General features: G+C 34.3%; 1 protein-coding gene across 1 annotated transcript; it reads right to left on the minus strand.

Moving 5' to 3' along the window:
* Positions 1–792: 792 nt before the first annotated feature.
* Positions 793–23,472, minus strand: LOC105541186 (epithelial chloride channel protein-like). The gene is made up of 14 exons (XM_011982099.1): positions 23,314–23,472; positions 22,031–22,171; positions 21,674–21,821; positions 20,854–20,962; positions 18,733–18,913; positions 15,031–15,258; positions 13,669–13,893; positions 9,863–10,040; positions 8,596–8,696; positions 8,028–8,252; positions 7,462–7,732; positions 6,739–6,903; positions 5,654–5,893; positions 793–1,658 (listed from the first exon to the last, which is right to left on the minus strand). The coding sequence occupies exons 1-14, from the start codon at positions 23,470–23,472 to the stop codon at positions 1,318–1,320; spliced, it is 2,712 nt and encodes a 903-aa protein (XP_011837489.1). The 3' UTR covers positions 793–1,317.
* Positions 23,473–24,454: the final 982 nt, after the last annotated feature.

Genomic DNA, 24,454 nt, shown 5'->3' on the forward strand with positions numbered 1-24,454 from the left:
ATACGTTTCATTTTGACTGATGATGGTTGAATTATACTTTCCTGCATGTATTGAGATAATCATATAACTAAACAAAAACTGTTAATGTAGTAAGTTACTTTAATTTTCTAGTATTAAATCACATTTGGATTCTTGAGATAGATTCAACTTGGTCATGATATATTATTATTTTTCATATTTTTTTCTTGATTTGGTTTGCTAATGATTTATAATTTTTTTCTTGACTCTTCCAGATATATACAGTGTCTTTGTTTCAGATATTTAAAGAGTTTCAATAATCTTCTTGTCTATAAACAAAGGATTTTCTACCAATGTGGTGTTCTCTCTTTCTCTCTAAGAAAACTCACCCCATTGCTATATTAATAGCTCAATTTACCTTTTATTAGATAGTTTATACATTCTATTAATAGTTAACTTTCTGAAACTTTATGTGTTGATTCTCAACAATGTTATTAAGGGGTTAGTTTTCATTATATGAAGTCCTCATAATACCATGTGCACATGATACTTTGTGGGTTTTTTTAATGTAATGAAGTCAAATTTGGAATTTTTTTGAGGTTATGAAAATATTCATTAAGTTATTTAAACATATTTATTGAATATCTACTATGTGTCAATTATTATTCTAAATGTTGAGGACACAGTAATAGGAAAAAGAAAAAATCCTTGTCTCAATCAAGCTTCTTGGTAATAGTCTTAGGACCTAATGATGGCATCAGCATAGAAATAACTTTATTGTGATGTTCCACAATTCATATAGAAAACGATTTTTGCTTGTCATTTCAGGCCTACGGCTAAAATCACTTTTAATCAATGACAAAAAACAAATATACCACTTATAATCAATGATAAAAAATCAAATTTGACTTCCTTACTACTTACTACTAGTCCTTTTCAATTATAGCTTATATAAACATGAAGTATTCATTTGTAATAAAAAATGTGATACAAATAAATCTATAAAATTATTTGCTACTATGTATATACAAATATTTTTTAAATGGCTTGGATACATTTTGATGTCAGTATACCAAATGAATCTGTAGCACACTCTAAAAATGTTTCTTAAAATGCTTACAAGTACAAATATGTATCTTTTCATATTAAAAATTAATGAATGGATTATTCAAAGACAAGAAATGATATACTCATTTTGATTAACATTTAACAACTCAAGTAGTATTAATTAATTAGAAAACTTACAACTTTTTTATATTCACTTTTATATTATAATGAGCTTTATACTAGACAATAAGTATAGTAAATTAAATTCTAAATAAATGTTTACCAAGTATGTATAACATTATAATTTCTAGTTTAAAATATGGATACAATTACAGCTAATCCAAAAATTGCCAAACTGATTGCAGAAATATTGGTACCCAGATCAGGAATGCTGGGTTCCTGTGGAGGAATAAAGTTAGTTGCTTGTGCAATGTTTGAAACCTCTGAGGTGACATTGGGTTCACGGATGGCTTGAATTGCAATATAGAATGTGGTACCATTCTCTATTTTAGAAGGTTCTGGTTTAAATTCAAAATTTTCTACTGAGCCAGCCTCCTTAGGTATCAGACCAGAAGTATTTATTAAAGCAGCTTTATCAAAATTTTCTTGGAGGTCCAGGACATGTTTGCTTGTTCTTATCACGTAACTGTCAGCTGGAAAACAAATAGATACTTCAGATATATTAAAATCACTAGGATGGCCTTGCTGCCACCACACTGCCTTACATTTAGAAACCTATCAGAAAAGCATATTAGGTTTTAATTATGGAAATCCCATTAGCTTTTGTCTGGTTATTCCATCTTTATTGTAAGGACAAATGTGTGAACAGTTTTTCTTAAAATGTAGAATTCTCTAATCCCAGGAAATTTTAATTCAAAATCATATGATACTAAAAAGTCAGAATCTAGATTCCTTTTTAGGAAGAGAAATATAAGGAGTTGCATCTACTTTTTATTTTAGAACAAGGAACATAATAGTGTTCTAGGATAGTGAAGATATTCAGTACCCTATCTCTGTGTCATTTCTTATTAAGTTAAAAGAGAAAGTAATAGGATAGAGGAGAAAGAGAGAGGATAAATGGAGTGGGAAACAGGGATAAGGATAACCAGCAAAAGGAGGCAGAGAGACTGGAATGTGTACTAATTAAACACGTGCTAAGCAGAAAGACAAACATTGCAAGTTCTCACTTATTTGTGGGATCTAAAAATCAAAACAATTAAACTCACAGACATACAGAGTAGAAGAATGGTTCCTAGAGGCTGGGAAGGGTAGTGGGGGACTGGGCAGGAGAAGGTGGGGATGGTTAATGCATACAAAAAAATAGTTGGAAAGAATGAATAAGACCTGCTATTTGATAGCACAACAGAGTGACTATAGTCAATAGTCAATAATAACTTAATCATACATTTAAAAATAACTAAAGCAGTGTAGTTGGGTTGTTTGTAACATAAAGGATAAATGCTTGAGGGGATGGATACCCCATTCTCCATGATGTGATTATTTCACATAGCATGCCTGGATCAAAATCTCATGTACCCCATAAATATATACACCTACTACGTACCCACAAAAATTAAAAATGTAAAACTATAAGAATAAAAAATAAAAGTATGTATGTGCTAAGGACCTAGACGGACCTTAAGTAGCACCCTAATTTTACTTGCTAGCTGTGTAATAAAAAGAAATGTATTTCAGCTTTCTTTCTTTTTTTTTTTCTTTTCTTTTTTGAGACAGGGTCTTGCTCTGTCACCAGGCTGGAGTACAGTGGTGCGATCTCGGCTCACTGCAATCTCCAGCTCCCTGGTTCAAGACTCTTCTGCCTCAGCCTCCTGAGTAGCTGGGATTACAGGCATGCACCACCACGCCCAGCTAATTTTTGTATATATATATATTTTTTCAGTAGAGAAGGGGTTTCACTTTGTTGGCCAGGATGGTCTCTATCTCCTGACCTTGTGATCTGCCCACCTCGGCCTCCCAAAGTGCTGGGATTACAGGCGTGAGCCACTGCACCCGGCCTTAAGCTTTCTTATCTCTAGTTTTTTATCTGTTAAAATAGAGATTCAGTTATTCAAATTATTCAACAAATACTTATTAAGTGCCTACTATTCGAGTGGTAAGAATTATAGATGATAATGCATGATGCACGTTTACTACAATTTAATAAACGATAAATTAATAAATGAAATGTTGGCTGTTATTTTATCAAGAAAGGAAAAGAAGATGCCAACATAAATATTTCTTTCTACACTGCTTTTCAATATCTACCATTCATGTAAAAATATATTCTCACATTCTGAAATGTGATGAAAAATAAAACACCAGGTGTTCTTTTTTGAAGTAAGGACTTTGTTTTTAATTTTTCCATTAAATATCGAAGGTATTTCAAGTGTGTGGTGAATAACTTTTAGTGTATTTTTAAAAAGAATTCAGGTCCTCTGCTTAACATTTAGTTTCCTCTTAAATAGGCCTTATCAATCCATTCTATTATTCTTCACAAAAACCCAGTGTTCCACTTGGGTAGGTCTCCTCTCTCTCTCTCTCTCTCTTCTCTCCACCTATCTATTCCTTATTTTGATTAGAATATTCCATTGTGAAATTTTGCTTTCTTGACCTTGCTCATATAATTTTGTTCTTTCTCTCTCCAAAAGGGTTGTGCCTCCTTCTCCATATGTATGCAAATTGTATTCATTCCTTAAGGTCCAACCAAGCCCAACTGCATGAAGTTCCATCCAAGTATTTCATTCACCCTGATGACTCTCTTCATGAACTTCTGTTTCATGGAATGGAGTTTTTCAGATACTTTAGTAGAGGTTCAACTTTTCATTCTGATTAGATCTTATTATTTTTTGGGGTAAAGACTGTGTTTTGTACTCTTCGTATCACTCAGGGTACCTGGTCCTGTGTTGACATGTATTTGATCTCCTTAATTACTTGACCAACAATACAGTTGTTGACACCCAACATGATAAAATTAGAAAATCATAAAATATTAGAATTATATCTACTTGTTTTAGTAATTTTAGGTGATCTAATCTAATTTGTATATTTGACAGGTGTGGAAATTGTGTCCCAGGTAATTTAAGTGCTTCATTTGCGTTTACATAGACATTCATTTATTCTTTAAGAAACTGCGACTACCTTACTTTTGGAATATCTACAGGTAACATTTAACAGGTACCACAACCTCTTCCTATTCTTCCTAAGGAAAGACAAGATTAGATGCCACCTATTTTAGGCATTTGTGATTATACATTACTGCTACTTTTAGTTCTTATAATCAGCATGAGGGATATTTGTTATTAACCCAATCTTGAACTGAAAGTTTGGTTTTACTGAATTCACTATAGAACTAAATATTTGGTTAAGAAATTTCATTTGTGGCTTTTTCAGTGGCAATGGTATTTTTCACTTTTTTTAAATTCTGCCATATGTTTAAGGGTCATACCATGAGAAAATAAGGTATTTATTTCAAAAGCTGTCATAAGATTTTCAACACTGAAATACAAAAGCTCTGTTTGTGCATATTCTATGTTTCCTCTGACTTTAGAATGATTTTCTTCTTGTATAATAATGATAAGAAATGCAGCTTTGAAAATGCTACATAGTGAAAGATTAAGAAGCATCTTTTCTTTTGAGCGTGTACAATGAGGGGTTTATTGTAACCCAGGAGAAAGAGTACTGAACACTGGTGTTTTAGCACTAGCAATCTCTGAGGTATTACGTATATGTATATTGCATATTGCTTTCATTTTCCCAATCTTAAAGGGAAAACAGCAAGACTGGCATTATCCCATAAAAACCTACTAACCTACACAATACTGGAATATGGTAGGCATTCAATAAATACTGATTGAATTCAGTTAAATTTCAAGCAATGATAGAAGTAATTTAAACTTTTTGGAATGAGGGTCATTTATTATTAGGAACTTTGAATAAATGATATCTTTTGACCTTGAACTTTATTCAAACTCCATGAACAAATCTTTCAAACTAGTGAATTTCTGTGCACATGAACATCTCTCTGTGGACACCTTCACTTCTCTTGGGTAACTACTCTCATTCTTCAATACTCAGGGGTAGTCTTCTCTGGGAAGGCTTTATGATATACTCTGATTTTAGCCTCTAACTAGGGGTTTGTGGCCCACCTATGGGTTGCCACATGATTCTCTGTTTATAAAAGCATATGTCTTGTTATACGTAATTATATGTTTACTTGTGTGTCTTTTGTACTTAATTGACTGTTGAGAGTATAGATCATTTCTTAGGAATCTAATAGGGTGAAAGCTCAACAGAAGGTTGATAAATGAATGAAACTGTGCAAGTACAGAAATACTTAAAATTTGGGGGAAGATAATGCAACAGAAAGCTGTTAACTGTCCTCTTAATTTCTAAACTGCTTCAATTTCTGACAGACAATTTGGCATAATAGAATCTGATATGACTGGGTTAGAATTGTAAATTACTAAATATAGAAATAACTTGGTCCAATTAACTCTTACAGCTTTAGTTTTCACATCTGAAAATAAAAAATGGCCTTTGGTAGACAGTTCATAAATGTTATTTATAAACGGAACATTAGAAAATTCTCAGCAAATGAAAGTCAATGGGATTTCTTTTAGTATATTTTAAAATACAATGTCAAACTTACCTCTTCCTTTATCGAGGACCTTGCCAGGGGCAGTCCATGAAAGTTGAATACGATCTCCTTGAAACTTAGCATCCAGGTCTACAATTTTACCAGGTGGGAACACCTGAGAATGATTACCATTAGGAGGCACTACTGATACAGTGAACGACCCTCCAGAGGCGAATCTGCTGAAGCCCTCCATTTCAGCTTCTGCCACATCTTCTTTGACTTCAGGTTTGGGTAGGTTCGGTATAATTTTTCCTACCAAGAAAAACTTTTGTAATATTTCATTTTTTCATGTCTACTCTTTTTTTGTTTTTGTTTTTTGAGACGGAGTCTCTCTCTGTCGCCCAGGCTGGCTGAAGTGCAGTGGTGCGATCTTGGCTTACTGCAACCCTTGCCTCCTGGGTTCAAGCAGTTTTCCTGCCTCAGCCTCCCAAGTAGCAGGTTCTACAGGCGTCCGCCACCACGCCCGGCTAATTTTTGTATTTTTAGTGGAGACGGGGTTTCGCCATGTAGGCCAGGCTGGTCTGAAACTCCTGACCTCAGGTGATCCACCCTCATCTGCCTCCCAAAGTGCTGGAATTACAGGTGTGAGCCATCGTGCCCAGCCGCCATGTCCATTCATAGTGCAAGCTGATCTTGCAGCTGTAGATGATTGATATTGATTGATGGCAGACTTTGAAAAAGTAACAGCTTTTATTGAGAAAAAGCTTGTTTATTGATATTTTAAAATTGTTGAGGAAACATTATGCTATGTTAAAACTATCTTTCAACCTATCTGTCTCTACTACTTGACTGCAAATTCTTTGAGGAATAGGATTATGTTTTGTCTTTGTAGCTCTAGCACCTAGCACAGTGCTTGCAACATAGTAGATGCTAAGTAATTTTTTTTTCAATGTAAATGAAATGAACTCAGGGGGATGTGAACAAAATATGTGGAAACATAGGTCTTTGCTAGGTCTACTAATAACAATATGGCTTTGAAACATACAGATGATTACAACGTTATATACTTGGGCTTTCTGTAGTACATTATATTTTCAATGTTTGCCATGTGCAATTTATCTAAACAGCTGGCACATTTCTATTTTAGTGCTACTTACCATTTTCAGCATAGCCCGGTATATACAGAGCTTTATTCTGTTGTTGACTTAGCCTAGCTGTGTTTTTTCTTGCCTGGGCATGCACTTTTAAACTGTATCTACCATTCCCATGGTAATCTGTAAAATACCTTGAGTAGATGCCATCATTCTTGACAGTATCAGCACCTTGATAATGAAATGTAAAAATTAGTCATCCAATAAAGTAAAAATGACAGTCATATCTGTTTATGAACACTGATAATGTTAGTAATTTGGGAGACAGTATGTAGCACAGTGTTTTAAGTACATGAATTCTGGAGTCAGACTATTTTGGTTGAAAGCTTGGGCCACTTGCTAACTCTGTGTTTTTGGAAAAGTCTAATTTATGGTAGGCATTCAATTAATATTAGCTGTTACTATTATTTCATAAAAAATACTTATCAAAATAAGAAAACGCAACTGGAGAAAGCATATATGAAACACTGACATTAATGAAAATAGAGAAAAATTGTGCTCTTAAGTTCCATGGAAAAAGTAAAATTGTTCATAAAATTTAAAAATGGCATATGTGCTATGTCTACAAGTTGTCAAGATAACTGAGAAAAAAGTTTTTAAAACATTAGGATTAAAATTCATTTACTTAAAAATGTGATTCATTAGAAAATACAGGAAATATTGACTTCTAGGTCATAGAACGGTAGGAGGATTTTAAGTTTAGTGGAAGTTGATGCAGATTCTTATTACCTGCGCCATTGTCCCAGAGCTCCAATGTTACTTGATGTCCGTCTTCATTTTCTATAATGGCTGTTACGTTGATTCCCAGAACAGGCAGAAACCCTTGACTGACTCGTGCATAAACAATCATTGGGCTAGGATAATGAGCTGTATTTTGACTTATGTGAGCAGTTGTAATTACTGGGAGTGTGGTAGGGCTTCTTGCTCGAGTGGTCATTGTCACAGTTAGCAATTGAGATTTGGTATGATTATTTCGAAGGCTGTAAGTCCAAGTGCCTGTCTGAAATATTAAAAAAAAATATATATCTGAGAGCTTTGGTAATATTTTCCTACTTTTTGTTTGGAATACAAAATTATTTACAAATTTAAACAGAATAATAATCATGATTTTTAATATTGAATTTCACAAACAGTATGAATATGAATCCCTAATTATTCCATTTGATTTCTTTATTACAGATGATCTGTCATCATTTTAATATTGGCAATGTATAAGATGTTATTTATGTTATTTTCATCTTTTAAAAATAGAAGTTGATTAAGAAAGCTTAGAGAACATAAAATAATAGACCTACCTCTGCAATACCTGGTATTCGAAGACGGACAGACCGAATATTTAGTTTATCTTCTTGGAAATCTGAGGTAGTATATTTTTTTCCTTTTGGATCTTGAAGAATTATTTCTGGCTTTTGTATTGTCCATGTGACAACAAAGAAAGTATCTTTTCCAACTGTACTATCCACAGGCACTGTACCATTTATCCATTTCTTCCGTGGGATATCCAAGGTTTTACTTTCCAACTGTTGGATAAATAAAAACAATAAACATATGAAATCCACTTGTTATCATAGTTAATGAAATTTCTGAGTTTAAGTCAGTTTAGAGTAACTTTAAATTTGTTTTTAAGATTTCAATTAGAATAAGAATTATTTTAAATAATTTTCCAAATAAAGAGAATAGAAAAATTCAAGAGAAAAAATGGCTTTAAGTGTTATGGAAAATCAAATTCAGTAAGGATGTTTTTCTTCTGCATATTTGAAGTATTTTTGGGCAAAATAATTATTAGAGAAATAGGAGTTAGTAATTAGGATAATATAAATTACAACTGTGAGAAAGAAAATAATTTTTTTTTATTACACTGACCTGAACAGCCTGCTGAGAGATGTTGCCACTTCTAGATGAAATTCTGCTGAAAGCATCAATAAGGCCATTTATGTCCTTATGGGCATAAAAGCGACGTCCTCCTAAAATTGAATTTTAAGTGGAAAAGTCATATTTGTTATTTTGCTCTCATCAATACACTTTAAAATCTATTTTAAAATTTTGTTTTAAACTTACAAAAGATGAACTTCCCAGCACTTTGTGAACTTTCAGTATATCAGTGTCCCTTATGTAATCCTACAATAATAACTAAAACCTTGCTCGAAATAAGAAAGATAAGTAAGATTAAAAGAAACTTTAAAGAATGGGCCAAATTGTATTGTCTTTACATCAATCAGTCATCAAATGTAAGTGCCCGCCGCATTGGTAAAACTGGTGTAAGCACTAAATAATGTTATAAAAATGAAATTTAAGATAGTTCTTCTGAACCGGCTGTTTATTTTCTAGTTGAGTCTAAGGTACAGCAAAACAATTAGACAATTACAGTCTACAATAAAGTAAAAATTAAGTGAAGGAAATAAATAATGTAGAAATTAATGAAGGGAGAGATTACTTAGGTGTAAGGAGTTAGGAAAGAATAGATTGCAGAGGGCAAGAATTAACACAAGTGACTGCCACAAATACAACAATCAATATGTATTTATTGAATTGATAAATGGCAGAAAGATAAGCTGGAAGGTTATTGAAGTATCCCAGTCAAGGAATTGTAAGAGCTGGATTATAATGGCAGTGGTAGAAGGATTGTATAGAAAGGTGAAATACAGAACTGTTTCAAACTAAGATTTAGCAAGATTTGGTGAAGCAGGAATAGGGTAGTATGATGGAAGAGCTCTGAATTGATAATCAGGACTCTATGGCCTTTGGCAAATCATTTGCACTCTCTAGGTTTCCATTTCCTCATCTATAAAAGAGGATTGTCAAAATCCCTACTGTGTGATTGAGTAGTATTTTGGAATTAAGCAATAATTTTTGACTTCCAGTTGAGTAACCATAGAGAAATAAGTTTCTGTTTAGTAGCATTGGCAGAAAGTAAGTGGGGAATGAAGACAGCAAATGTTAAATAACATCAGAAAAATACTGGTGTATGAAGTGGAAGAAAAGGAAAAGAACTTAATCTAAAGGATGAAGAAGGGACAAAGATTAATTTTTAGGATAGGAAATTTTTGAGCAGATTTATAGAGAAAGAGCTCCTGGAATGGGAGAGACTAGAAATTAATTTTTTTATTCAAACTATATTCCAAAAGTTTACTTGTCATATTTGACAGGGTCTCCAGTTCTCTGTCAGCAGACGGCCCCAGAGCAATGGTGTGGATGATTGCACCACTTTGTTTTACCTCTTCAAAGCATGAGCTCATTTGACTATCTTCCCCATCTGTTAGTAATATGATTTCAGAACCCGAAGTACTCTGATTACTCTGGGAAATTGCCTGATAATGAAAAAGCCAGGTTGTTAATTGTAGAATGTCATATCTATCTATCTATCTACTTATCTATCTATTATTTTTGAGACGGAGTTTTGCTCTTGTTACCCATGCTGGAGTGCAATGGTGCAGTCTCGGCTCACTGCAACCTCCACCTCCCGGCTTCAAGTGATTCTCCTGCCTCAGCCTCCCAAATAGCTGGGATTACAGGCACCCACCATCATGCCTGGCTAATTTTTATATTTTAGTAGATATGGGGTTTCACCATGTTGGCCAGGCTGGCCTCGAACTCCTGACCCCAGGTGATCTGCCTGCCTTGGCCTCCCAAAGTGCTGGGTTTACAGGCATGAGCCACTGTGCCTGGCCCATATCTTAATATATTTAAAATAAGAATAAACCTGTTCTTCTAGTCCTTGCACCAGAGTAAGCAAAAGGAAACTCAGCGAAGTCATTTCAGTCTGAGTTGGCATATGGAAATGAGTGTAATTTACAGTGGTCTTGTAAGTTTTCAAAGCTAGAGTGTCAATACTTCTTCTAATCCTCTCAAATATACTTTTGCTACCAAAGAGAGGAAAAATAAGCACTTAGAGCAATGCCTGACACACAGTAAGTATTCACTGAATATTAGCTATTATTGTTGTCAGTATTATCTAAGAGGTGGGGGGGTGGAGGCAAGTGACTCAGGCAGTTCTAAAAGACTGCAGACTAGATATTATTTGGAAAGTCATGACCGAAGGTGGGTGTGCAAATTTAAACAGTGTACTATGTGCTTTAAAAACACATTTTATTTGATCACTTCTGAAGAATCTCAGGATTCCCTGGACAAAAAAACTTTGACCTACCACAAAGAAGAATCAATTATTACAAATGTATTTTTTTTCTTTTCATCTTTTCCTAAGTCCTACCAAGAGATTTGGCGTTAGATACCTTGAGAGTAAATTCCGGCTCTGCCATTTGCTAAATAGAATAGCTAGTGTTTAGTTTTTCTCAAGACTTTATATTAAAGTATATACATGTATATTATATAGTACATACATGTATGTAAGGGTTATATACATTTATAACAGAGTTTTATACATAGATTAGTGTAATGATTAAATTTATGGACTTTCAGGTCAGAAAGACCAGGTTTTGAATCTTATATCTGCCAATTTTTGACTATATGATACTGAGAAAGATTTAATTACTGTGCACTTCAGTTTTCTTATCTGCAAAACGGGCATACTAATATTACTCAACTTACAGAGTAATGGTAAGGGTAAAATAAGACCATGCATTTAAAGTGCTTAGCATAGGCAATAACGTATAATATGATCAGTAAATGTTAGCTATTATGCTATTATTGTTAGAATTTTGTAAGTAAAATCCTTATTTATTGATTAGTTTTATTATATAAGTAATTAAGAGCTGTTTATAGCTCTGAATGTGATTCGACACCATCTATTCAGTGATAGACTTTGTGGTCAAGGTATCATAAGATATATATCAAGACCGGGCACAGTGGTTCATCCCTGTAATCCCAGCACTTTGGGAGGCTGAGGCAGGTGGATCACCTGAGGTCAGGAGTTTGAGACCAACCTGGCCAACATGATGAAACCCCATCTCTAATAAAAATACAAAAAATTAGCTGGGCATGGTGGTGGGTGCTTGTGATCCCAGCTACTCAGGAGGCTGATGCAGGAGAATTGCTTGAACCTGGGAGGCGGAGGTTGCAGTGAGCTGAGCTCATGCCACTGCACTCCAGCCTGGGCAACAAGAGTGAAACTCCATCTCAGAAAAAAAAAAAAAGATATATATCAAAATATGTTTTAAAAAATACATGAACCAATATGTGTAAACATTCTAACATATTCCCAATTTACAGTGCTTGTCATATTTTAGAAGTGAATAAACATATATAGTAAGAATTATAATTATCATAACAATAAACCTTTCTTAAGGATTTATTTATCTTACATAATGCCTGCAATTAAATGAGATAGGTACTATTATAATCCACATTATCTTGGTTGAGGAAGCAGATGTTCTGAGTTGAGCTACTTACTCAAGGTCATTTAGCTAATAAACATTAGAGCCAAGATACCACATTTGTCTGCATCCAGGTCCTGCCTTCTTAAACGAACACATTTAATCACAGACACAATGAAGAAAGTTGAGATGTAGTATTAATCAATAGCCTGGATAAGACTAGCAAGCTCCATTTTGAGGCAAGGAGAGGTCAGTGAAGGAAGTAGTTTTCTGTTTTTGTGACTTAAAGCATGACAATAAATAGGCTTAAATGAAAGTTAGGTTGGAAGCAATTCAAATGAGTACTGGAGGCAATTGGGTATAGTGCTCCAAGAGTGCTCCCAATTTTTCGAATTCACCATTTTAATTACATTAAACTTCAATCTATGTTTGTTAGGTTAGGTACTACACTGGTTACGGAGCTGCTTCTATCTTTGTGATCTTTCCTTTCTTTCCTTCCTTTCTTTCCTTCCTTTCTTCCCTTCCTTTCTTCCCTTCCTTTCTTCCTTTCCTTTCTTCCCTTCCCTTCCCTTCCCTTCTTTTTTTCGACAGGGTCTTGTTCTGTTGGCCAGGTTGGAGTGCAGTGACATGATCATGGCTCATTGCAATCTCTGCCTCTAGAGCTCAAGCAATCTTCCCACCTCAGTCCCCCAAGTAGCGGGGGCTACAGGCGCACACCACCATGCCTAACTGATTTTTTTTATTTTTTGTAGGGGCAAGGTTTCCCCATGTTGGCCAAGCTGGTCTCCTACTCCTGAGCTCAAGCGATCTGCCTGCCTCAAACTCCCGAAGTGCTGGGATTCAGGGGGACCCACCATGTCTGGCTTATTTTTGTGACGTTTTAATTTTTAAAAATTTTTAATGTATTTTTTATTTTTATTTTTTTTTGAGATAGAGTTTTGTTCTGTAGCCCAGACTGGAGTGCAACGGCACAATCTCGGCTCACTGCAACCTCCGCCTCCTGGGTTCGAGTGATTCTCCTGCCTAAGCCTCCGGAGTAGCTGGGATTACAGGCCTGCACCACCACGCCTGACTAATTTTTGTTTTTTAGTAGAGACGGGGTTTCACCATGTTGGTCAGGCTGGTCTCGAACTCCTGACCTTGGGTGATCCACCTGCCTTGGCCTCCTAAAGTGCTAGGATTACAGGCATGAGCCACCGCGCCCAGCCTCTTTGTGATTTTTAAATGTCAATTTAACTTGATAAACTGGGTCTTTCTTTATCCATCATATGGAAATGTTACTAATTTCCCTTTTCCATAATCCCCTCAGTGGCATTTTTTTCTGCTCCTTGAAACTCAGACTGTGGGAGTGTTCGAGAAATGGGGAGCTCTCCAATAAAACCATGATTGTGTGCACCCTGAAATTTTCCCCCTTATTAACCATTCCGCAGTGCAACTTAGCACCTCAGGAGTATGTCATTGGAACAGCCACTCTCAGAGAGGGTCTGGCTGTAAACAGATACTAGGAGAGGTTATTTTTTTCTTCTCATAAATGATTTACCTTGATCAGGTCATAATAATATTAATTGAGGGGCCCATGAATGCTTGTCCTTCGTGCAAAGGTAATTGGAGAAAATTAAAAACGATAGTAAATGGCAAATGATATTTTAAAAATATTTTATTTTACCTGAAATCCTGCTTTGAGTCCCCCACAAATTGAAGTGCCGCCACTAGGTTTTTGAGGCAGGTTTACAGTGATCTTTTGGTAAGTGTTCTCATCAATTATTTTTGTGAGATTATTTTGGATTTCAGCAGAACTGTCAAATGTGACCATCCCAACCAAGGATCCCTTTTCAATAATTTGAATCAAGTACAGTTCTGCTGCTTGATTCATTCGAAAGAGACGGTCTTCCTGTAAGAAAAAGGTGTCAATAATTCACAAGACTCTCCAAATCTTGATGGATTAATGAACGATAAATCATTTATAGGCCATAGATCATGATAATAATTGATTGGTTGTATTTTAAAATTTAGCTTCTTCATTTTATTTAAAAAATTTAAAGAAAATCTTAAAAATTCAGTTATATTTGAAAAAGCCTTAAAAATTGATACCTTTTTATTTAATGGTTTTACATTGAGGAATTTCTCCTAAAGAAATAATTTTAAAAATGCATACAAAGATGCTCATTTTAATAATAGCAAGTGTAAATCTCCCAACTGTCCAACAACAGGGGATTGCTTGCCTGATTATAGTGTGGGCATGTTATACAAGCATTAAAAATTATGTCATGGAATCTTTTCTTTTCGTGGGGAGTATTAAAGATATATTAAGTAAAAAAATCAGATTATAAAACATTATATAAAATATAATCATATTTTTGAGGAGGGAAAGCAAATACATTAGCAAAGAAAAGACTGAAGTATCATATTTTCAATGACAGAATTATGGATGATTTTCATTTTCTTGCTTGGCTGTAATTTTTCTAGTTAGAACTAAAAGTTAAGGAATAAAAATGATTCATAATCCAATACCTTAATATAACAACTTTTTTTTTTTTTTGAGATGGAGTCTTGCTCTGTCACCCAGGCTGGAGTGCAGTGGTGCAATCTTGGCTCACTGCAACCTCTGCCTCCGAGGTTCAAGCCATTCTCCTGCCTCAGCCTCCCAAGTAGCGGGGATTACAGACATGTGTCACCACTCCCAGCTAATTTTTGTATTTTTAGTAGAGACAGGGTTTCACCATGTTGGCCAGGCTGGTCTCGAACTCCTGACCTCAGGTGATCCACCAGCCTTGGCCTCCCAAAGTGCTGGGATTACAGATGTGAGCCACTGCACCCAGCCTACATTTTTCTGTTGGCATATTGTCTTCTAGTACTTATCTGTATAAAATTATGTGCTAAAATTTATTAGAACATAAATACATATGTATGTTTGTTACTAGAACTGAACCTAAGATTATATTTCCATCAGCTTAAATACTTAATACTTATATTTCTAGTAGCTTAAATACTTAAATAATTTAAGACAGTTAACCAAAAACTATCTTACTCTATACATGCTTCCAGATTTATCAAGTACCAAACAGACTACACGCTGTTTGGACTGGAGCAATGAAAATGTAGGATGAGGTGGTGAATTTATTTCTGTCATGGGAGATAAATGCTGAAAATCTTCAGAGCTCATGATTACATCCCATGTGCTTCTGTGATTGCACATTTTGTTCTGTAGGTTTGGAGCTTCTTTATTGTGTGTTTTTTCAGTACAAAATTCAGTCACCTGGGAAAAAAAATCAATTAGAAGACAAGATTACAATAACTTGTGAGGCATCAAATATGTAGTTATCTGTCATACATAGCCTCCACAGATTTTATCTCCTGTTAAAAACTACTTTATAATCTAACATTCTGACATCCATTTGCATACTTGAATGGAACAGAAGCAAGGTAAAGCTATCAATATGTACTGGTAAAGATTTTTGCTGATTCTTTTGGCTATAGATAGAAACATCAGTGGGGCATTGTGGCAGCTGGCACGACTGCTTATGTTAACTTTTTACTTTCCCTTCTAAACTTTGGGGGAGCTCAAGCCTTGAATTAAGTTTGAGGAAAAAGGGACAGGGCTTGTGATAATTTCTAGCTACCTCCTAAAAATGGTATAGAGAAAATGGCCTTCTTTAATTGTCTAGGTATGTTCCATATCATCATAGTTGATCAAAAAACTTGAGGACAGCTATTCTACAACCTGGATCGCTACTGGCTCTGGCAAATTTTGACATAAAGTAATACTCCTGAAAAAGGAATGAAAGTATAGGGAGAAAATGAGGAAATGTAATTATTTGTCTTTTAGAGGCAAGTGGTGAATTGTATCCAGTAATTCTGCCAATGAATATTTCATTACTATAGAATCTGTGAAAATGTTTTAAGTATTGAAAACGTAGTAACTTGGAAAAATGTGGTCTCCAAGAAGGAATTCATCTTGCTACTGCAAGATGAGCCTCAGCTTACAAGAAATATTTTTAGTAGTGTCATTTCATTATTTTAATGCCCTCCCAATGTAAAATATCCAGATGTAAGCTCAGAATTAGAAGAACTAAATTATTACATTTGAATACCTTTTATCTAAGTTTTATGAATTTGTTTTGTTTCTGATATGGCTGATACATTTCCCAAATGGGGTTATATTGGATGGGAGAAAAATGTAGTTGGCAATCAAAGCAGTGATTCATAACCAAGTCTTGCTAGTATGAAATGCCTATCAAACCTGGTTCCTCTTTCCCCTACCACTGCCAGTGCCTTTATTTGGGCCTCTTACCTACCTGTTGCCATGGCCTTCCAACTGGTCTCCCTTGCCTCCACTATCAGCTCACTCTATCTCATCCTTTACAATTAGTAGGATTACCTTCCTGAAATAATTAAACTTATCACCAGTCTAAAACCGAGAGGATAAAACTCAAACACCTTAGCTCTGTATGTCCCCATTTTTTGTTTCAACCTCATTTCCTACCTCTTACTCACCGTGTATTCTTTGCTTCTACCATACTGGATTTCTTTATATCCTTAAAATATGTCAGAAACTTTCATTAGGGTCTTTGCTAACCCAAATGGTAATTTCGTGCAAATCAGAAAAAGCACCACTTTCTCAAGTTCTTTTACTGTTATCTGCCAGAAAATTGTTCTAATAAATGTTAAAATCTTAATGACCATGATGCAAATAATTTAGGCAATGCTGAGCTTCCAGAATCATGAACAGCATTCCTGCCTTACTCTACTCTTTGCTTTTGTAAATCTGTTTCTTTGTATAGAATACTCTTCCCCTTCTCACTTTGGCAAATACATACTCACTTTTCTCAAATCCCAGCTCAAAACTCACTCTTCAGAAACTGTTTTCTGACTTCCAGTTGGCAATGGTTACTGCTTCGTAACACTTGGGTCATATCTCTATGTGTCTTCCCACTTAATAATATATACTTATTTTATCATATCTCTTTCTCCCTAAACTGAGTTTCTCAAGAACAGTCATCTTTAATTATATCTGTGTTCCCAGTTCTTAATGCAGTAAATACTAGGCATGAAGTAAGAATCATAAATAATAAGGATGACTATTCAACATATTAGATCATATCTTTCCTAGCTCTGAATTCATGCCCTCAGTACAGATACTATGCAATATATTTATGTTATGATAATTAGAAGTTAGTGTTATTCTGGAAATGTAACCATTTTATCTCTGGGCCATGTCTTGTATAATTAGTTGCCCTCCATATTTCAGCTCCACAATCTTCTTCATTATTATTTATGTACCATGTAGGCAGCGTGAGTTATCTCCTGATAGTCAAATGCTTTTGGAATTTATAGTATGGATCAGGCAGTACATACAGTATTGTAGTTATCCTCTTCTGTCACATGATTTGATATCTATTTGTACGCATTGCTCCAGATTTAGCAGATAAAAGGGAACATTCCTGACTCAAGTGTCAAATGTAGTCAAGCCTTTTATCATTAATGCCCGAAGGTCCAAAGGAATTTTAAATTTTATCAGAGATACTAGGCCTTTACAAACTTCTGTCTAAAGAACTGTTTTGGTATTGGTATATGAAAACACCAATCACTACCAACAAATACAGAGGTTTATAAAGGTATATGGCATATACCTGTGAAAATTTGGTATGTAAAAATTTGCTTCTTTGAAGTAAGTTAGTCCCACTATTTAGAGGTAGTGTACTTTGTTTTGATTTGTTGTTTTTGATAAGTTTCATATATTTCATATTTTAAAATATTTTTATATGTTTAGAAATGTTCATTAGGTAAGTACAATATGTTTGGATTAATTAAGATTAGGCTTATCCATGGGAAGAAACAACTGGTTATTTTTCAAATATTTAACACATTTTAAAAATTAAAAATTTAAAGTTTATATTGCATTCAACTTGTGCTAAACACTATGATAATACTTTACATTAGCTCTTGTAAACCCAACATGAATGACTATGTGAAGTAGGTATTATAATTCCTATATGAAAGATAAGACAACTAAATCTCAGATTTAGCAGTTTGCCCACAGTGGACATAGCTTTAAAATGACAGACTGGGTTTCGATATCAGCTCTATCTGACTCCAAGACTCCAAGGTACCTATTCTTATGCACTAAGCTTTACATATTTAAACCAGATATTTCAGGTCAAACGTTAGTTTTCGACTTTTTTGTGGTGTGTTATTATTTAATTGGTTAGACACATTGGTAATTGTGATTTTTTTTTTTCTTAAGTCTGTTCAGTGGAGGAAGAGCCCTATGTATTTTCACAATACCACTTTGCAATAGCTTGGCGTGCTTTAGTGTGAAGGTAATGGAAAATCTAAAATGTCAATCCTTTTCAAAGCTACATTATAAATTACTTTAGAAAAGTAGTATGGCTAACACTTAGAAAACAAATTAAAAGTAAGATTGTAACTCTATACGGAAGTCCACAGAAGTCAATGAAGGAAGAGATGTATTCTAAGAATTTATTGTGTGACTCCAGTGAGAAGGCTACAGTGCTACATTTGAATAAAAGAAATAGGTTAATAAGAAAAGATAGGGTAATTTCCAGAGACACCCTGATACATGCCAGAGAAAATGACCTCTAATTAATTGCCTGAGTAATTTTCTGCCTTTCTATTGATACCCATAATTTCACAGTAGAAAATCCAGTTTCTCTAATTAATTTTTTTTTCCCCATGGATTCCTTTGAGAGACTGGAAAAAAGGTACTTACAGAATCAAGATTTTGCATAAACATAATGGATTCCTTGGCAGTCTGGGATCTGTTTGGGATAAATGTACATTTTGCTTCATACAGCCTCGTCTTTGGGTTACGTCTGCATGGTCGTTGTATACAACTGCCCCCCTGGCATTCGTTCAAAACCATGTTAACACCAGTAATATGAGTGGAACATCTATGAGGAAAGAATTAGATTGTATATGTATATGAAGACTTGGCAAATCATGAATGAAGACCAACATCCTAAAATTTTTCCTTCAGTGACAACTGCCATGGATCATGTACTAAACATTACATTTTGACAGAAATAGGCACAATATTCTACCTCAATTTGTAATCAGTTTCAATAGAAACAATGTTGTCAGTTCATATTTATTAAACATGCATTGATCATTGTGATCAATAAATCTATTATCCTTGTGACTTTGAGCTAAAGATGATAATTCCTAATCAGAGGGATGTTGTAAAGATTAGATGAGTTAAAAGGTACAGTGGAATTGCTTATTAATAGGAAAGGGAAAGTCAATATTATGCTTAAAATCCTTTTCAATTTCCATATGTGGTATTCACAGTTTTGTGTTTATAGCATTTTGTAATCTGTATTTTGAGAACCACTTCACTAAACTGGTGGAAGAAATAAAACTAAACCCTGCATGAAAAGGCTTGTGCCTTCAAGCCATTTGGTCCTTATGGTAAAAATAATTGTCCAGTCCCTGGCAGGGAATAGGGGGCAGGGTACAGGGACAGGATTCTAAAGTTTCTGTTTATATGCAGGATATCCTACCATTCTGTGTTAATGTTAAACTTCATGACATTAATCAATTTTAATGAATTTGTGTTGCAAGAATTTAGGGACATGGTGAGTCATATTTCCCAGAGGGTTAGTTCTTGAGTAAGCCTGAAAATTAAACTTACATATGACGAGACTTCACTGCTTGAAAGTGCCTGACACACAGTGGGAGCTCAATAAATGTTTTAGATACTTGTTTTTACTAATGTATCTATTTTTATGACTGATTATAAGGAAACTCATTTATTTTTCATGAATTTATAAAAAATTTGTTGTTTGATACATTCTTTGTTTAGCTTTTACTTTACGCCAGGTCCAAGACCAGAGGATTAAAAAAATGTGCAGTTCTTAAGAATGTTAAAGTCTAACGGGGAGAATAAAATTGTATAGACAATTACTGCCCAGCGACATACGTGTGAGAGAAGCCCATACATGCTGTGGGAGCATTCTTAAGGGAATTTAATCCCAAATGGAGGGAGAGGAAAGACATTTAAGTAAGAAATATTTAAACGGAATCTTAAAGGATGAACAGGCATTATTTGAGTAAGTGAGGAGTTGTGTGGGATGAGGTTGAAAGAAATGAATGTCCTGCACTGAGAGGAGCCCAGTCTGTGTGAAAAACTGCAGGAAGATCAAGCGAACAACACAATGGAGATGACGAGAGGCATTTTTCCATTACCCCTCTTTCCTCGAATACATTTTTCATCGCAAAGACTTATTTCCTATTACATAACTTCCATTGTTCTTCAATATTCTTTAAATACTCTATGTGCTTGATATTTTTAACTAAGTTTAAACATCTCATCTATTTGTAATAGTGCCTGCAGCACTTAGAGTTATATTTTTAAAAAATCAACTTACTACCTTATCCTTATGAAAAGTACTTTTTCTTTAAGATCAAGATTAAATGAAAAGTATAATACGATATTTACAAAGAAGCTCTAGCAGCCTGATTTCAGTGAAACAGATTTACCTTAAAAAGTGATGAATCAAGTGTAGCAAAAGAGTGGGTAGGGTTGAATACCTATTCTCGGATATGTTGGGATTTAGGCTACAGCTTTTTCCTTTCTCCTCTGCCCATAACATGTTACAGCACAGTCCCTGTGAATACTGAAATTATTTCCTGTTTTTGATTCATCTTGATGCCAAGGTAGAATCTCTAGATTTAATTGGTGGCATACATGATGGGGCAGGTTGGATATTGCAATGAACTGTTTGAACATTCTCAGGTAGTTACCTGAGATAGCCTTTGTTTGCCTAGCATAGAAAATTAAACAGTCATAAGTAAAACATTTTGAAAACAGGTTTGCTCAATACAATGATACCTTGTTGCTTCAATAGTGTTTCTTCTGGAAATATAGAATGGCTGGTCCACATTATACTCATCAAATACTCCCCACCGGAGATGGGCCCACTCATGGACAAATACTCTACCTGTGAGAGAATACTGCCACTTATACATTTATAGTTACAATATTTTAAGACAGTTTCCTTATATTTCTCTTAAACCTCTCCCCAACCTAATTGAGTCAAGGTACTCCAGAAATTGATGCCTTTTATTAGGCCAAAAAAGTTGAAATGAGTTGGTGCCAATAAATGATGCATTTTGTTATTAAACACACGCGCACACACTCACACACGCACACACAGACACACACACAAAGAAATATAATTAGGGACATAACTAGCATATTTTCAAGTAAAGGTATTATTTACTACCTATTTTTTTCTTCTTGGTTTTGTTTTCTTAAGCGACGGAATCTTGCTCTTGCTCTGTTGCCCAGACTAGAGTGCAGCGGCATGATCATAGCTCACTGCAGCCTCAAGCTCCTAGCCTCAAGTGATCCTCCTGTGTCAGCCTCTTAAGTAGCTGGGACTACAGGTATGCACTATCATGCCTGGCTAGTTTTTAAAATTTACTTTTAGTTTTTTAGAGACTGAAGGCTCACTCTGTTGTCCAGGCTGGTCTCTATCTCTTGGGCTCAAGTGATCCTCCCACCTCAGCCTCCTAAGTTGCTGGGATGACAAGTGTCAGCCACTGTGCCCGGCTTCTTTAAATTTTTTTAAAAAAATACCATTAAACATAGTGTTATTTTTTTTCCACCAGCGGAAATAAGAACAGAAGTACATCTTAGATATCTCTACCTCGAGGCCCATAAGTAAGCAAATTATTAGTCAACAAGAAGTTTGGAGTAAAATGTATATATTGTCCTTTATCTCCACATTGTCCATATTGAAGTGTATAGGGATCATCTCCATATTTCACGTGAGGATCAGCAACTAAGACATCTGCCTAAAAAGCAAAAGAACAAACAAAAACAAATTCCAAGAGCAATAGAAACAAGAGATTTTAGAAAATAGGACTTTTTTCATATACATTAAGAAAAGTTATATTACTAATTACTAAATTAGTGATTAGTAATTATTAAACAATTACAGATATTAAGTTTTTAAAAGCATAGGAGGAAAAAAGCAGTTTAGGAGTTAGATGAAATAGCCTACCTGGTCATATGATTCTTGTTTTGGGATTAAGTACTCGGATTTTGATTTCCAGGTTATTGGAACTAAAATGCTTACATTCCTGAAATAAGCTCTTCGTTTGGTGGCATGAAACAGGTAAGCAGATGCTTCAGTTACCATTTCCTGATAAAATTTAAAATACCTTGTGGTAATAATTTCACAGTGAAATGAATATAACAGTACATATATAACTAGATGAAGCAAATCTAAGCCTCTTTTCCCTGAACATTTTGGGAAAACTAACTGAAAAATAGATTGAAGTTTTCTATAGTTCTTCAGTCTGTAAACTCCTTATTTTCACATGCTCAAAACCACCTTTTAAAATTTTTTACCTGCATTCAGCATGATGGGTTGGAGATGGAAATTAGGGTGCTGGGTGAGATGTCAAGGTGATTAAGACTGGGAGCCTGTTGGTAAAGTTGTTTATTTGATCAAACAGAGTTGCTTCTGGTTGTTTAGATAAATTGGGAGTTTGAAGTTTGGTAGATTATTGTAATTGATGTCAATTGAAAAAAAAATTTGCTAGATTTATTTTTGGTTATCTTCTCCTATGTAGTGTTTTCATAAAAGGCAAAGTTTTACCAAATAGAAATGAAAATAGAAATACATAGGTTTCATTGGCTTCAGATCCCAGTTTTGGCACTTATTGTGAGATTTTTACAAATCACTTCATTTATGCAAAGGTAATAATTCTTGTTTTTGAATTACTCATGGAGATATTGGGAGGATCAAAGAAGACAGTATATATTAAAATGATAAGTATAAAGTGTTTTTTATTATACTGAATAATACAAATAAAGAAGGTACATCCATTAATAATGTGTCATTTTTTCTTTAAGATACGTATGACTTTTTACTTTTCCAGAGTTTGAACAAGTATGAACAACTGAAAAAATGTATAGGATAAAACTCTAGGGCTTAAGTGTAGATTAGTTAGCTAAACTTTATAAAAGTAACTTTATGAAGATAAAATTTGAGAATAATTTTCTACTTGCTGTAATGTCTTTCTGTTAGCTTAACTAGTTGGAAAAAAATATTAGTTCAGCCTTTTAATAATTCATTGGGGAATGGCCAATAGTATTAACATATAATAAAACACATTTAAACTAAGCAGGTATTAATCTGACAGTTTAGATAAATGCCATATAAATGATAAATGCTGTTGAAGCAATTTTGGAAAGTTATCACTCAATGAATACCTACGCACCATGAGTTGAAAATACTTATTGAAATAAAAATATGTGGCTAATAAATTTTTCTCTTACCTTTATGTTTTGAATGAGTTTTTCATCTTCTGGTATACTGGGATTAATTGCAATGACAATGCCATCATATCCATTGTTATTTAAAGTTACCTGCGAGCTTTTCAATACAGGCAAGAGAAGCAAGGATAGGAAGAGAATCACCTTCAGACTGAACACCATTTTTGCACGTTGCAACAAACCTTTTGGAAATGTACAAAGGGCATTTATGTATCTGCTTAACTCAGGAATTTGCATCAAGACCAAAATATTTGCATAAAGTTAGTATAGTAAATTACTAAAATATCTTGGAGTTGCTAAGTAGCAATAGGGATTATGCTGAACACATTTATCATACTTTCTAAGACAGCTGGGGCATTAATATTCATTGGATTGAGTAATTCTTTTAGATTGTGTAGTTGTCATCATAATGGTGGGAGATCATAATTGTCATCATAATCACCATCAAATAGTATTAGAGATGGTATTTGTTTATAAAGAAGTACAATCTGGAGGGATGAGGAACTATAATTAAAAGAACCAGGAAACAGTAGATTAAAAGGCCTGGTTTAAAAAAAGAATAAAGGGATTGGAGTAGGAGTGGCAGTGGATTAAGGGTTTATATTCACTCTTTATGGGAGTAATATAAGCACAGTGGTTGGGAATAGCTAAAGGGAATTTTATTTTTATCTTTTACAATAACTAGTTGTATATTTATTTCAGTTTTCAGATAGCATTGAATGTTTTACATACATGTGTAACTGATACTTAATATGCTTCAATTAAGCTTTCTTTTTTGGATTGAATGCAAATCTTCCTTAGCTTGGAAGAGTTGTACTCAGCATTGTGAGCTGGTTCCGCAGTCAGATACATGTAAACCTGACTCTTGCCTTGGTCACTCAACAATCAAGTTATTCTTTGTAAGAGTTGTGTGGCTCTTTTTAAGGCTAATTTCTTTTCTGTGATATCAGACTAATTATGGAATGTTGGAAGAATTAAATGAGATAATCCATGGAAAGTACTCCATAAAAGACTTCTGTCACCTAGTAAGCATTCAAGACATAGTATCCATTATTGTTAAATATTATATATTATGAATACAAAGCTTGCTGTAAATTTTTGCCAGTTAAATTCTATGTTTTCATTGTTATTTTATAAAACTTTA

Source organism: Mandrillus leucophaeus, unplaced genomic scaffold (genome assembly GCF_000951045.1).
Source record: "Mandrillus leucophaeus isolate KB7577 unplaced genomic scaffold, Mleu.le_1.0 Scaffold235, whole genome shotgun sequence".
Lineage (NCBI taxonomy): Eukaryota > Metazoa > Chordata > Mammalia > Primates > Cercopithecidae > Mandrillus > Mandrillus leucophaeus.